The following is a 12603-nucleotide window of genomic DNA, read 5'->3' on the forward strand; positions in this document are numbered from 1 at the left end:
CAGATGATTGGAAGGCTTTTAAACATCTTCTAAATATGGGTGTGATCCATAAATTGAAAGCAGACCAATACCTGAAATCTACTTCACAAAATGTAAATAATCCATCCAAATTTTGGCAAGTAGTGAAGGGTTTGGAGTGCAAAAAGATACACAGCTTCCCAAACAATTGTTGGTCGATACACAGATTGTAACTGAGAGAACCTCCATTCTGAAAGCCTTGAATACGCATTTAGATGCAGGCAGTTTATTTGAAAAGGTCAATGGTATAATTGAGACCCCTATGAATTTACATGAAATCCCTGTGCACTCCTTCACCAGGTTCTCCTTTTTATGCTTCTCTGTTTCAGAAGTGTGCAAAGCCCTGAAAGAAATTGATTTTAAAAAATCCCCTGGCCCTGATGAACTAGACCCCCGCCTCCTACACCTAGCTGCTGACATCATTGCTCCCCCCTTAACATGTATTTTTAATGTTAAGGGAATCCCCAAGTTATGGAAATCTGCTTTTGTACTGCCTCTCCTGAAAGGTGGAGATCCTTCGCTACTTGACAACTATCGACCCATATCAAAATTGTCTGTACTGTCAACGGTACTGGAGTCCTTAGTTAGTAGGCAGCTAAAGGTCTACTTCCAAGAAAACCACATATTAAATGGAATGCAATCCGGTTTTAGGTCTGGCCACAGCACTGTTTCAGCAACATTGAAGGTTTTAAATGACATCCACTGTGCTCTTGATAAGAAGTTACATTTACTGATTTGTCGAAGGCTTTTGACACCGTGGACCATGCTGTGTTAGTGCAAAGGTTCAGATGTTGTGGAATTACTGGTCATACTCTAGATTAGTTTATAAATTACCTATCAAATCTTACACAATGTGTAATGGCGGATGCTTGTAAATCTGTGTCCATAGAGGTGTGTTCCGGTGTTCCGCAAGGTTCTATTTTGAGCCCACTGTTGTTCATTTTGTATATCAACAACATTGGGGATCTCATTGAGCCAGCAGCATACCACCCTGCATACCACTGCTGGCTTGCTTCTGAAGCTAAGCAGGGTTGGTCCTGGTCAGTTCCTGGATGGGAGACCAGATGCTGCTGGAAGTGGTGTTGGAGGGCCAGTAGGAGGCACTCTTTCCTCTGGTCTAAAAAATATCCCAATGCCCCATGTCGGGTGCTGTCTTTCGGATGGGATGTTAAATGGGTGTCCTGACTCTCTGAGGTCATTAAAGATCCCATGGCACTTATTGTAAGAGTAGGGGTGTTAATCCTGGTGTCCTGGCTAAATTCCCAATCTGGTAAAAAACCATCATGGTCACCTAATAATCTCCAGTTTACAATTGGCTCATTAATCCTCCTCCTCTCCCCTGTAACTACTCCCCAGGTCGTTGCTGCAAATGAGAACGTGTTCTCAGTCAATTTACCTGGTAAAATAACGGATAAATAAAAGATAAAAAAATGTATGCAGATGATACTGTTCTTTATTCAAGTGGTAGTTTATCTTTACCTTTGAAAATGCTCAAAGAGCATTTAACATCATACAACAGAATCTGTATGATTTAAAGCTGATTCTAAATTCGGGTAAAACAAAATGCACAGTATTTTCAAATGCCAGGCATGTTACAAATCATGTCATTGCTACATTGGCTGGACATACTATAGAGCAAGTTAAAGTGTACAAATATTTGGGTGTGTGGGTTGACGATAAGCTGAGCTTCACTGTGCATGTGGAGAACTTGATAAGGAAGCTCAAGCTGAAAATGGGATTTTATTACCGGCATAAGGCTTGTTTTTCTTTTGAGGCCAGGAAGGACCTGGTACAATGTACATTACTGTCGGTTTTAGATTTTAGTGATGTTATATATATATATATATATATATATATATATATATATATATGCAGGCCTCAGCCACTACCCCGAGAGCATTTGATTCAGTGTATCATGCAGCCCTCAGGTTAATTTCAAATCAGAAACATCTAACACATCATTGTAATCTCTACAGAGCTGTTGGCTGGTCGTCATTCACCTTGCGTAGGCTTAAACACTGGTATACACTGATTTACAAGGCCATGTTGGGTAAAATGCCATTTTATCTCTGTTCTTTTTTAGTCAGGTCAATAAATAAATATCAATTACGGTCCCATTCTGATTTACTTCTAACAGTACCAAAAATTAGAACAGGACATGGTAGAAATAGTTTTAGTTACTTAGCTCCATGGTCCTGGAATTCTGTCATGAACATTTTAAAATGTGATGATCTAGTTTCGTTGGAAGAAGAAGAGAGTAATTGTTTTTAATCCAGCTGTTTTTAGTCAAGACATTTGTGTTTTTAATGTACAATATTTTTGCTGTACTGTATGTGTGTTTATAGTTTTTTTTAATGTTGTGTTTGTGTATGTAAGTTATTTTGTCTGAAACGTTGTTCCCTCTGCTGCTATTGGACCAGGTCTCTCTTGGAAAAGAGATGTTAACTCAATGAGAAAAAAACCTGTACACATAAAGATAAAATTAAAAAATTAAAATTGCAGGTAAAAGAGGAAGCGGAAATAAATCCACACACACTCCCATTAGCAGTCAGACAAAGGGAAATCCAGGACACACATATACACACGCCGACATTAGCTGTCAGACGAAGAGATTTAGGACGAACGTCGCAAACATAAAATCAAGGCATACAGTATCGCTGTTAGCTCTCACACATAACATTGACCCATAAGAGGTAGACTAGTCTGGAGAGGGGAGACAGTGACTGATCTATGTATCTGAAGGCAGCTCTATGATGGCGAAAATAAATCAGACGTGACTAGTTGAGAGACAACCATTTCATTACTGCTGATTTATGCCCCGGGAGTCAGAGAGGAAAATCACCCTCATGATGATGTGTCACCCTCTATGACAGTGGTTTTCAACCAGTGTGCCGCAAAACTTTTCTAATTCTTGATAACACTCGCTTATAAATGTTACCTGTGGAATGAACGTGGGATTGTGACTTGCACCAGTGCCGGGAGAAAGAAAATGAATCAGATAATCCATTGATTGAATGGCACACATGGTTACAAATCTGTATCGTTGTTTCAAGCCCGGTGCGCTGCAGCTGTTTTTACATTTGGATCATTTGAGGGGCGCGTATCATGAGCAAAGAAATTAGCATCATTTTACTTTGCCTGTGAGAACCATTAACACAGGCAAGTCTGAGGCTTAGCAGTACCACAGCCTCTTCCATAGAAACAAACGGAGCTTGGCTTTGTGCCTGTGGATGCACCTTTACAATGCAGGAAACCGCTAGTTTCTAGACCTTTCCATTCAAAGTAAGACCTATTTTACCAGAGCTTTATGTTTTGCTTTCTATCTGAGATTTGCGGGATGCTCTTAAAGGGGTACACACAAATGAACCATCATGAGTGGGCCAAAGGAACTATGAAAATAGTTTAAATACACCCAATTTAATCTATGAAAAAATGGTTGTCACAGAAAATGAATTATTTGCAGTATGGATCAGATGAGATGAAGGTCATTAACACTTAATACATGATTAGAAAAAGTTTTGGTGTGCCACATCATTTTTTAGCCCATCAAGGTGTGTCACTGATCAAAAAATGTTGGGAACCAGTGCTTTATGACATCATGCCTTTGGGTGGGAACAATCATTACAACACTGTACTGGGGTTAGGGTGACGGTCATTCAATGACAATGAAGGGCATAATCATTGTCTTTGTCGGAAGACAAAGGAGGGTCATAAAAAACGTGTATTTTTCAACTGAAGAACAGAAATGTACAGTGTAGCTGTTTGAATTTTATTGCACAGTAAACTAGAAGTTGGTATTATTACACAATACAAAATACATTTTGACACTTATTTAAAATCATTCCTATAACATTGGGGACTACTCTGTATGAAATGGTACCTCATGGTGTTCATTTCGATTAATCCCAAAGAAACCGAGGACATTTGGTAATAATAAGTGGTGAAACTAAATTGTTACAACACAAATAAACACTGTATAGTAAGTATACTGTGAAATATCATGCTGCCAATGCTGAATGTTGTTTGTTTAGGCAAAACTGGTTCAAATAACATCAAAATAACCTAATTTTAACCAGTTTGTTGTAATAACATCATTTCAACCAGTTTGTAGTTGTAATAACATAATTTCAACCAGTTTGTGGTTGTAAAAAAAACGTAATTTCAACCAGCTTTGCCTGAAGGGTAGGTTTTGGTGTCTATGAGCTAATGGGGTCACAGCGTCCCACACTGCCTTTCTATTCGCCTAGCTTTCTTATTGTCTTGTTACAGAACCGCACTTTGTATATCAGTAAATTGCAAGCAACTATCATAGATAAAAGCTTTGGCTATCCTTTAGATAGATCACAAGGTCCAGTGGTTGAATTGAGAGAATAAAATATTCTTACTCTTAAGTGGGTATGCACTCTTACTGCTTTGTTTTGCTCTCTGACAAGCATATTTTTCCTGTGTTTCTCCTTCCATCTCCCTATCTCACTTTCTTTCTCTCTCTCTGGTATGTCCATCTGTCTGCCTGTCTGTGTTGCTGCATTTAGTGTCTGTGGCTCCTCCTCCCCCTCCTATGGTCCAGCTGACTCCTCAGATTCCTCTGACGGGCTTTGTGGCCAGAGTACAGGAGACCAGTAAGTAACACACACGCACACAATCAAACACACACACACACACACACACACACACACACGTTATGTTCTTCTATCCCCGTTGGGACCTAAAATGTATTTCCATTTAAAATCCTATTTTCCCTAAACCTAACCCTTACCATACCCCTAACCAAACCCAAAAACTAAACCTAACAGTCATTTTAACCCCTGAGCTTAAAATAGCCTTTGTCCTCATAGGGACGTGAGAAATTTCTCCACGAGAGAGAATTTTCCTTGTTTTTCTATCCTTGTGGGGACATTTGTCGATTTTAGTTCCCCAAAAGGATAGAAGAACCAACGCACACACAGGTAACAGCACCTCAGCCTTACATTTCACACTGTCGCCTATTAGTGCTCTTTTATGCTGTGTCTGTCATGCCTTTCTCATACGCTGGCTACTGCCTTTAGACACACCCCTCCAATGTTTTGTCTGTTGCCATGGTCACTGAGAGAGTTATATATGGTTCTACCTTTGTCCACTGAAAACACGTGACTTAACGTTTGGAAAACCGCATAATGTCAGCCAAGTCAAACACGGTTTTAATCAGACAGGGCACGTCTCAGGGATCCTCCAAAATCCCTACTGTACACAGCAGCTGTTTCCTTGTCCAGGTAACTTTAGTTGTTAATCCAGCTTTCAAATGACAGTTTGATCCTTACTTTCCTTATTTTGCATTTGCATTTCACCTCAAGAAACCCTACTAGCCATATCTGAACTACTGTGTCTGTTTTATACATACAGTGGATTGGGAAAGTATTCAGAACCGTTTACTTTTTCCACATTTGGTTACGCTACAGCCTTATTCTAAAATGGATTAAAGAACCATTCTCATCAATCTACACACAATACCCCATAATGACGAATACAGGTTTTTAGACATTTTTGCAAATGTATTAAAAATAAAAAACAGACATACCCTCTTTGCATAAGTATTCAGAGCCTTTACTATGAGACTCGGAATTGAGCTCAGGTACATCCTGTTTCCATTGATCATCCTTGAGATGTTTCTACAACTTGATTGAAGTCCACCTGTGGTAAATTCATGATTGGACATGATTTGGAAAGGCACACACCTGTCTATAAGGTCCTGCAGTTGACAGTGCACGTCAGAGCAAAAACCAAGCCTTGAGGTTGAAGTAATTGTCCGTAGAGCTCAGATACAGGATTGTATCAAGGCACAGATCTGGGGAATGTCTGGCGAATTGAAGGTCCCCAAGAACACAGCGTCCCCATCATTCTTAAATGGAGAAAGTTTGGAACCACCAAGACTCTTCCTAGTGCTGGCCACCTGGCCAAATTGAGCAATTGGGAGAGAAGGGCCTTGGTCAGGGAGGTGACCAAGAACTCAATGGTCACTCTGACAGAGCTCTAGAGTTCTTCTGTGAAAATTTGGGAACCTTCCAGAAGGACAACCAACTCTGCAGCCCTCCACCAATCAGGCCTTTCAGTAAAAGGCACATGACAGCCCGCTTGGAGTTTGCCAAAAGGCACCCAAAGAACCCATGAGAAACAAGATTCTCTTGTCTGATGAAACTAAGATTGAACTCTTTGGCCTGAGTGCCAAGCATCACGTCTGGAGGAAACCTGGCACGATCCCTACGGTGAAGCATAGTGGGGGCAGCATCATGTTGTGGGTATGTTTTTCAGCGGCAGGGACTGGGAGACTAGTTAGGATTGAGGGAAAGATGAACAGAGCAAAGTACAGAGAGATCCTTGATGAAAATGCACAGGACCTCAGACTGGGGCGAAGGTTCACCTTCCAACAAGACAACGACACTAAGCACACAGCCAAGACAATGCTGGAATGGCTTCGGGGACAAGTCTCTGAATGTCCTCCTCCAGCTAGAGCCCGGACTTGAACCCGATTGAACATCTCTGGAGAGACCTGAAAACTGCTGTGCAGCAACGCTCCCCATCCAGCCTGACAGAGCTTGAGAGGATCTGCAGAGAAGAATGGGAGAAACTCCCCAATTACAGGTGTGCCGAGCTTGTAGCATCATACCCAAGAAGAATTGAGGCTGTAATCACTGCCAAAGGTGCTTCAACAAAGTACTGAGTAAAGGGTCTGAATACTTATGTAAATGTGATATTTCATTTTTTTATTTGTAATACATTTGCAAATATTTGTTTTTCCTTTGTCATTATGGGGCATTGTGTGTATATTGATGAGGGGGAAAAATGATTTAATCAATTTCAGAATAAGGCTGTAACGTAACAATATTTGGAAAAAGTCAAGAGATCTGAATACCTTCCGAATGCATGGTATAATAAGAGAAGACACTGTTCTGTCATGCTATCTGCTGGCCAGTATAGGTCATCACACGTCTGAAAGATCAGGCTCATGTATGGCATAGAATGTAATTGAATAGAATAGACAGGAATATTGGTATAATAGAATACAATTGCGGTAGAATAGAATACAGGTAGAATATAATATAATGGAATGGAATATAATACTGGTAGAATAGAATGTAATATAGACTGAGTGTACAAAACATTAGGAATACCTTCCTAATATTGAGTTGCACCCACTTTTGCCAGTGCTGGTGGTGGACCATTCTTGATACACTGGAAACTGTTGAGAGTAAAAAACCCAGCAGTGTTGCAGTTCTAGACTGTGCCTGGCACCTGCTACCATACCCCGTTCAAAGGCACTTAAATATTTTCTTAATTGTCTCAAGGCTTAAAAATCATTCTTTAACCTGTCTCCTCCCCTTCATCTACACTGATTTAAGTGGTATTTAACAGTTGACATCAATAAAGGATCATAGCTTTCACCTGGATTCACTTGGTCAGTCTGTCATGGAAAGTGCAGGTGTTCCTAATGTTTTGTACACTCCCTGTATATGAATTCATGTTTTGTTTGTATGATGTTAAGGAGCAACACACTGGTAGGGGCAGAATTAAGTTATTTGTTTAGTTTGGAGTGGCGGAGCTAAGACCATTTCCAAAATGTTATAATTAGCTTTATTATTTAAAGAAACCATGAAAGAGATTGGTGTGTTTTTTCACTATTTCATCATGGCATGGGGTTGTGACAGACATTTGTTTCAAATCTATCACTTGATGGTTTCATTTCAGAAAGACAAATTAGCTTGTTTTTTTGCAAAATGCTATATATCTGCCTCACTGTCAGAGAAATAAGTAGTACTGCTAGGTTTTACACAGTCAAATGTAGCAAATAACTTCATTTTTAATAAAGACATCTACAAATTATATATTTGTGACATCAATATAATTATTTGTAAAGAATTATAATTCAATACAGCAATATGAGATCTGTATGTAAAACATTTACATTTGACATTTTAGTTATGAGGCAGATGCTCTTATCCAGTGACTTACAGTAAGTGTGTTCATCTTAAAATAGCTAGGTGAGACAACCACATATCACAGTAAAATGTACAGGATACAAACATTGCATTCCAGCTGAACAATGGATATGTAGCGTTTAGCAAAAAAAACATTGAAACTCAATTAATTAAAAATCAGAGAACAGTCATATTTTACACATACATTAAGGTACCCATAAGAAATCATTTCTGATGAAAAAACACAAATATGAAAAATGTGTGGATATAGCATTTTGGAAATAAACTTAAACAGTTGTCCCTGTTTACGCTACAGTATATATATTTAGGAGTTTTTCCTGGTCAGGTCACATGGTCAGGGGAAACCCCAGGCCATAGTATAGAGAAATTACAATGGCATCTTTTTGTCCGGACTAACTCCGCCATGGTTCGTTGGACAAAGCCTATGGGGAAATGCGTGGTGTTTTTGATAGGGTTTTTGGATATACGCCGAAAATAAGGTATGTGTGATAAACACAGGCTTAGGAGATCTCATACGTTTTGTTCTATGAGATCATCTTCATCAGCTAACGTCACTTTTTTGTGAATTTTTAAGCATTTATGTAGTTAAACAAAGCACAAAGCATAAAGTTAACTGACTGGTATTATCTCATAGAACAAACGAATAACATCTGCCAAGGCTGTGTTAAGTTCAGACCTTATTTTCAACGTTTATCCCAAAACCCTATTCTTTCCCCATAGGAATGGCTGAACGAATCAGAGGTAACTCATTTCCGTTTTTTTAGCACTACAAGCTAGCGAGCGCTATTGATATCACACAAATAAATATAATTACTATAACAGACCTATAACAGACACTATGAAATTGTGCTTCCATAATGTCAAATTTATTTTCATCTCCCCTCCTGTTCAGTAACAGACAGTCCGGACCCCCTTCCACCGCCACCTCCCGAGGACGTCGTCATGTTTGAGGAGCCCTCGCCCCCTCCTCCGCCCCCACCAGTGGACTACCAGGGGGATGAGGAGGCGGCCGTGGTGCACTACAATGACCCTTATGCTGACGAAGACCCCCACTGGGCCCCCAAGTCCTACGTAGAGAAGGGTGAGTTTGACTGGTACCTCCGGAACTTTAGTGACGTCATACACTGATACCAGTTTGAGCATGATTTACATGCTGTTATAAGCTTGTTTTAAACGGTGCAAAACAAGTGTCTGTGGAGACAAAGTATCATACTAATCCAAATCCAAAGGACCAATTAAGTAGTATTAGACAGTTACAGTACAGATACTACTAAGGGACACCCACAAATTGTCACTCTTGGGTGTAGGCCTACTATATTATACTATACTATATTATAGTGCTGTATCTCTTTAAGTAATTATTTCACGTACAGCCCTATTCCCACCAGGTGTTCCCCCTCACTCTGTTCTGTCTATGGTCAGGTCGTTATTGTAAAAGAGAATCTGTTCTCAATCATTTACCCGGTTAAATAAATCAATCAAATGTTTTTTACAGTGGTGGCCATTTATGACTACTCCAAGGACAAGGAGGACGAACTGTCCTTCATGGAGGGCTCCATCATCTATATCATCAAGAAGAACGACGACGGCTGGTACGAGGGCGTCTGCAACGGCGTCACTGGCCTCTTCCCCGGCAACTACGTAGAGTCCATCATGCACTATGCAGACTAAGGGCGGACATTTTGACAGTGCAAAAACGGCAGGATGTTACAAAGAAACGGGCTGAGTTTAGTATTTGAAACGATAAGGTAGCTTTTAGTAAGATTTTGGCATTTGTTTTGCACGGTCAAATTGTCCTGAAAGCCCCCCATCTCTTATCCACACAGAAAAACGTCAATCTTACTTTTACAGAAAAAAAATAAGAAAGAATAAACAAACAAACAAACATAAAGAAGTGCATTGCGACATGAATGACCGAATGTTTGTTTTTGTCAGTGTCCAAATTGCAATGTTACAAAACAAGCTAAATATTCAATTTACTATGCTACATGTTGGAGGGAGGGGAGGGGTGGGTTGGGGAGGTGGGCCAAGGGATAGGGAATAGGAGTTTTTAATGCTAAAAGATATGAACATTAATTTGCTTATTTCTGGTGAAGTTATTTAGTTTTCTTTATAGTACCAGTCAAAGGTTTGGACACACCTACTCATTCAAGGGTCTTACTATTTTCTACATTGCAGAATAATAGTGAAGACATCAAAACTATGAAATAACACATGTTGAATCATGCAGTAACCAAAAATAAAAGTTCCAGGTGAAGCTGGTTGAGAGAATGCCAAGCGTGTGCAAAGCTGTCATCAAGGCAAAGGGTGGCTACTTTGAAGAAACACTTTTTTGGTTGCTACATGATTCCATATGTGTTCTTTTATTATTATACAATGTATAAAATAGTAAAATAAAGAAAAACATTGAATGAGTAAGTGTGTCCATATTTTTTACTTGTACTGTATATATACAGTGCATTTGGAAAGTATTCAGACCCCTTGACATTTTTCACATTTTGTTAGTTTACAGCCATTTTCTAAAATTGATTAATAGATTTTTTTCCTCATCAATCTACACACAATCCTCCATAATGACAAAGCAAAAACAGGTTTTTATACATTTTTGCTCATTTAGAAAAAAAAAAACTTAAATATCACATATACATAAGTATTTTGACCCATTACTCAAGACTTTGTTAATGTACCTTTGGCAGCGATTACAGCCTTGAGTCTTCTTGGACATGACGCTACAATCTTGGCACAGCTGTATTTGGGAAGTTCTCCCATTCTTCTCTGCAGATCCTCTCAAGAGGTGTCAATACAGAACCGAGTTCGATCCCGGGCCGTGTCTTTATAAAATGGCGCCGGAGCAGAAGGCAGATGTTTTACCTGCCCACAACCGATTGTGTTTTTTGTTTGTTTATCTGCGTTGTTTGTGACTTAGTTTTTTAAATGATTTTTGTACATAATGTTGCCGCTACCGTCTCTTATAACAGAAAATAACTTCTAGACATCAGGACTGCGATTACTCACCACGGACTAGCAGACTCCATTTTTTCGTCTTTCACGACTCTGACAAGCCCGAGACGGAGGATATACGGCTCCCTCGGAAACAGGCCCCGACCCCAGTGATCTGCGTGATGCGGAGGCGGAGAAAGAGAGGCCGGAGGGCGGGCTGCCTTCTGAGGAGTAGGAGACGATTGAATAAACCCCCACTCGCCTCAATTCTGCTCGTAAACATGCTATCTTTGGACAGTAAAATTGACGAGTTATTGGGAAGATTAAACTACCAACCAGACTTTAAAAACTGTAACTTCAAGGAGTCGTGGCTGAACGACGACAATTTCAACATACAGCTGGCTGGTTATACGATGTACGGGCAGGATAGAACAGCGGCGTGTGGTAAGATAAGGGGCGGCGGTCTACAGTATGTGTTTTACAGCTGGTGCACAACATCTAAGGAAGTCTCGAGCCATTGCTCGCCTGAGGTACAGTTTCTCATGATAAGCTGCAGACCACATTACCTACCGAGAGAGTTTTCATCTATATTCTTTGCAGCTGTTTACATACCACCACAGTCAGAGACTTGACGCCAAGACAGCATTGAATGAGCTGTATTCCGCCAAAAGCAAACAAGAAAACTCTCACCCAGAGGCGGCACTCCTCGTAGCCGGGGACTTTACTGCAGGGAAACTTAAATCGGTTTTACCTCATTTCTATCAACATGTTAAATGTGCAACCAGAGGGAAAATAACTTTGGACCACCTATACTCCACACACAGAGATGTATACAAAGCTCTCCCTCGCCCTCCATTTGGCAAATCTGACCATAATTCTATCCTCCTGATTCCTCCTTTCAAGCAAAAATTTAAGCAGGAAGCACCAGTGACTTGATCAATAAAAAAGTGGTCAGATGAAGCAGATGCTAAACTACAGGACTGTTTTGCTAGCACAGACTGGAATATGTTCCAGGATTCCTCCAATGGCATTGGCTTCATCAATAAGTGCATCGATGACATCGTCCCCACAGTGACCGTACATACATACCCCAACCAGAAACCATGGATTACAGGCTGCTACCGCACTGAGCTAAAGGCTAGAGCTGCCGCTTGGTCATGTTCTGTTAAGCCTTTCTAGGGAGTTTTTCCTAGCCACCGTGCTTTTACACCTGCATTGTTTGCTGTTTGGGGTTTTAGGCTGGGTTTCTGCGCCGGACTCTAACCCGGAAGCTTATAAGAAATCCCGCTGTACTCTCCAACGAACCATCAAACAAGCAAGCATCAATACAATACTAAGACCGAGTCGTACTACACCGGCACTGACGCTCTTTCGGATGTGACAGGGCGTGCAAACCATTAGACTACAAAGGGAAGCACATCCGAGAGCTGCTCAGAGACAAGAGCCTACTGGACGAGCTTAACTACTTCTATACTCATATGCACGAGAGCACCAGCTGTATTGGAAGACTACGTGATCACACTCTCTGCAGCCGATGTGAGTAAGACCTTTAGATAGGTCAACATTCACAAGGCTGCATGGCCAGACGGATTACCAGGACGTGTACTGCGAGCATGCACTGACCAACTAGAAAGTGTCTTCGCTGATATTTTCAACCTCTCCCTGTCCAAGTATG

At 40.5% G+C, this 12603-nt stretch overlaps 1 protein-coding gene across 7 annotated transcripts in view; it reads left to right on the forward strand.

Moving 5' to 3' along the window:
* LOC124009891 (abl interactor 1-like) overlaps nt 1–9970 on the forward strand; it is a 46220-nt gene extending 36250 nt beyond the window's left edge. For 6 of the 7 annotated variants that reach the window (XM_046322122.1, XM_046322125.1, XM_046322127.1 and 3 more), the window contains 3 exons: nt 4551–4637; nt 8881–9069; nt 9484–9970. In XM_046322122.1, coding sequence (XP_046178078.1) covers nt 4551–4637; nt 8881–9069; nt 9484–9659 — 452 coding nt within the window. In that variant the 3' untranslated portion in view covers nt 9660–9970. Of the gene's footprint in view, nt 1–347; nt 1065–4550; nt 4638–8880; nt 9070–9483 lie in introns of those variants that run through there. The other variant, XM_046322124.1, reaches the window with a different exon arrangement.
* Nucleotides 9971–12603: the final 2633 nt, after the last annotated feature.

The sequence above is a fragment of the Oncorhynchus gorbuscha genome, linkage group LG22, assembly GCF_021184085.1.
Source record: "Oncorhynchus gorbuscha isolate QuinsamMale2020 ecotype Even-year linkage group LG22, OgorEven_v1.0, whole genome shotgun sequence".
Classification (NCBI taxonomy): domain Eukaryota; kingdom Metazoa; phylum Chordata; class Actinopteri; order Salmoniformes; family Salmonidae; genus Oncorhynchus; species Oncorhynchus gorbuscha.